This window comes from Sitophilus oryzae, unplaced genomic scaffold, assembly GCF_002938485.1.
Source record: "Sitophilus oryzae breed Bouriz unplaced genomic scaffold, Soryzae_2.0 scaffold_578_pilon_pilon, whole genome shotgun sequence".
Lineage (NCBI taxonomy): Eukaryota > Metazoa > Arthropoda > Insecta > Coleoptera > Curculionidae > Sitophilus > Sitophilus oryzae.
In genome coordinates, this window is record NW_022147171.1 from 3815247 (window position 1) to 3818722 (window position 3476).

The 3476-nt window shown below is 45.6% G+C and overlaps 1 protein-coding gene across 1 annotated transcript; it reads right to left on the reverse strand.

The window, feature by feature from the left end:
• Positions 1-1162: 1162 nt before the first annotated feature.
• On the reverse strand, positions 1163-2332 carry LOC115887629. Its single transcript, XM_030907095.1, has one exon. The coding sequence runs from the start codon at positions 2330-2332 to the stop codon at positions 1163-1165; it is 1170 nt and encodes a 389-aa protein (XP_030762955.1).
• Positions 2333-3476: the final 1144 nt, after the last annotated feature.

A 3476-nucleotide genomic window follows, 5' to 3' on the forward strand; every position in this document is an offset into this window, starting at 1 on the left:
ATAGAGCAAGCCTTTTTTGATATTTTTTCCAGATGGGAGTTCCAGTTAAGTTTTTTGTCCAGGTTTAATCCTAGTTACTCAACTTCGTGCACAAACGGAATTGTCTCACCAAGAAGAGTGGGCGGTTTTAGTTTGTCTGTTTTCCTTCTTCTGGTGAATGGTATGATCACGGTTTTTTGTGGGTTTACACTTAATTGTTCCAGTGTGCACCAGCTGTGAATTGCATCTAAGACTCCCTGTATTTTTGAGGAGATGTCCTCCTCTTTGTGTCCTTTTACTAGGATTACCAGGTCGTCCGCGTATGCCTGTGCTTCAACCTCGTATGCATCGATGATTGCCATCAGGTCATCCGCTAACAGGGTCCACAGAAGAGGAGAGAGAACTCCTCCTTGCGGGCATTCCCTGCCCGGAACAAACCTGACGGACTCACCGCTGAGCGAGGTCGTTGCTATTCGATTTTTGAGCATTTGCTCAATCCATTCAGTTATGGTTGCTTCGACTCCTCGGGCTTTTACAGCGCCTAGGAGCGATTGAGGGGTAACATTGTTAAATGCTCCCTCAATGTCTAAGAAAATCCCTACCTCAATTTCCTTGCGATCAAAGGTGTTCTTAATTTCCCCCACCAAATTGTTGAGGGCCAGTTCTGTTGATTGAGGGCCAGCCCTGCTGATAGGCATATTGTCGGACATTCAGGGGATTAGATATAAGGATCCTTCCCCTAATATGCCCATCCAACACCTTTTCCAGGGTCTTCAGCAGAAATGATGTAAGGCTTATTGGTCGATATGAGCTAGGTTGTAGGTTTTGTTTCCCCACCTTCGGTATGTATACCACCTTTGCTCTCGTCCAATCCGCTGGCATGTGTGACCACGCCAGACTTGCCCTAAAGATCCTTACTCAGCGAGGGACGATAATGCTCTCAGCCTTCTGCAATAAGACCGGGAACACCCCGTCCTCTCCTGGAGATTTAAATGGATCAAAACTTTCGATCGCCCCCTTAGTCTCCCTATAGGTGATTACTTTGCGACTCATGAGTATTGGGGGAGGTCGTTCTTCATCACCTAGAATCAGGCGGCCTGGGAAGTGTTTTTGGGCCAAAATCTCTAACGTTTCTTTCCTGGACTCTGTGAAATTACCTTCGGGGCGCTGTATCGTCCCTAGCTCATTCAGTGGTTCTTTTGAGAGAATCTTGTGAATTCTGGTGCTTTGGGGTAGATCGACCAGACTCCCACAGAACCTTCTCCAAGACTCTCTTCGCCCTTCTTATTTCCTTATTGTACTCCGCCAACGTCGTACGATAGGTTTCCCAGTTACCTGACGCTTTAGCGCGATTAAAGATATGTCGCACTTCTTTTCTTCTTTTGTCCAGTTTGTTGTTCCACCAAGAGGACTTCCTGTTATCCTTCTTTGTTTTGTCCAGTTTGTTGTTCCACCAAGAGGACTTCCTGTTATCCTTCTTTGTTTTAAGTGGACAGTTTTCACTATAAGCCGTTATGATTGCACACCGCAGTTGTTCCGCCGCAATCTCGATCTCATCGCGATCTCTCACTTTTGCAATTGTGGGTTCCAGCAGATGCACGAGTGAGCGGTTGTATCCTTCCCAATCTGTGCATTTTGGATCCCTATATTGCAGAAGAGTTCTTTCACCTACGCTTATTTCAAACTGTATGTGTCTGTGATCCGAGCACGATGGCTCAGATGATACCCTCCATTTGGATATCCTGTCGCTGGAGCTGACCGTAATGTCTAAAACCTCTTTCCTGTTACAGGTAACAAAGGTTGGTTCGGAGCCTATGTTATTAACCACTAACCCTTCACCTATTAAATAATTAAGAATTATCTCACCTCTGAAGTTGGTGTCCGTGCTTCCCCATGCCTCGTTGTGGCCGTTGGCGTCGCATCCTATCACCAGCTGTAGATTTTTCCTCTTGCAGAAGGAGATTAGTTCTCTCACTTTCTTTGGAGGAGGTAGATCTGCTGTCTTGTCTCCCGGGAAATATGCTGAGCAGGCAACGAATTCCATTCCACCACCGATCCTCCCCGCTGGGATCTGGACATGCACCGCCACCACATCCTGACAGCAGAACCTGTAAAGGTTAAAAGAGTGCACGCTCTTTTTTACTAAAATGCATGCCCTAGGTCTGGTTACTCTTGGGGCAGTAATTAGTCTACCCTCTGCGTCCCCAAGGCCACATACGCGGCCTGAGTTAACCCAAGTTTCCTGAATAAAGGCGAGATGTACACCTTCCTTCCTGAACCTTCTGCCAAAGACGTTGGAAGCGGCCTTGGCATGTTGTAGGTTACTTTGTATACATTTGACTGCTGTAGCCATCCCTGCAGTAGTCAAATTTAGGTTTTGCTCCCACCATCAGGGGGTCTACGTCCCCTTTTGGTGGGAAACCTACATTATTTCGCCTGCCTTTCCGGGTGGGTTTGTTCCCACTTGCGTTGCCAGGCTTCCCCGAGACTCCAGAAGGTTTAGCTTTAGACCCTTTCATGGCCGGGTTTTTCCGTGCCACTACATTGCCTCCAGCTCTCTCCCTCTGGGTGTTGCCAGACCTCGTGGCGTCAGTTGTTACCCGAGCAAAGGAAAGAAACGACCATCACGGCAGAGCCCCGCAATACCGTGACTAGGCATTTATGAACTGGGAGGTCGCTCGGTATCCCAGGTTAGTCGCTAGTGGTCGGGTTTCCCCCCGACCATCCATCCCTTTGGCGCGCACTATACCGTAGGATTTGGTTTTTTTTATAGTGGTGCCTCATCCACGCGGCTCAGACAGTAAAGCCAAAGCCCCCATGTCTCTCCTAGGAAAGACTTACGGTATGACGGACGTTAAGTCCCGAAGGAGATCCCGTCCGGCATCGTTTTTATGTCTTGGTGCAGTTCTCTAGCCAGAGCGCAAGAGGTGTCCCCTCCGGTGCCCTGGCCGGGAGCTTCCCCACCAACTTCAATGTGTCGCATCTCGTAGGGGAAGAAAACAATGAGACCTTCTATTCTTAAATGAGCCATATACACCTTTATACAAAGGTTACATACGGTTGCAATGCTGAGAAAAGGAAAGCAATATAATGCCATTCCCGGGCATATGTCATAACCTCTATATTGTTACATGAGTCTCATGCTTAGATAAGGAAAGAGAAAGGACGAGTAACACAAACGAAATTTTGTGACAGTTTGCCACCACGCAACTTGACCCATAGGCGTATCCTAAGGGTATAATACGTTATTGAAGATGTGCCAACAAAACAGTTTCATTTCAATTTTTATTAATAATTTTAAAGATTGATTATACTATTATTAATAATAATAACATTTGCAGTATACTTTAACAATATAATGACACAAAAGATTTTAAAATATCATTTTATCGATATATTGGAGAATATGGCATTTTAATTTTATAATTATTATATAATTATTGGAAAAAAATGCAAAAACTAATGGTTTTATTTATTTTAACTTCGATTTTTTAGAC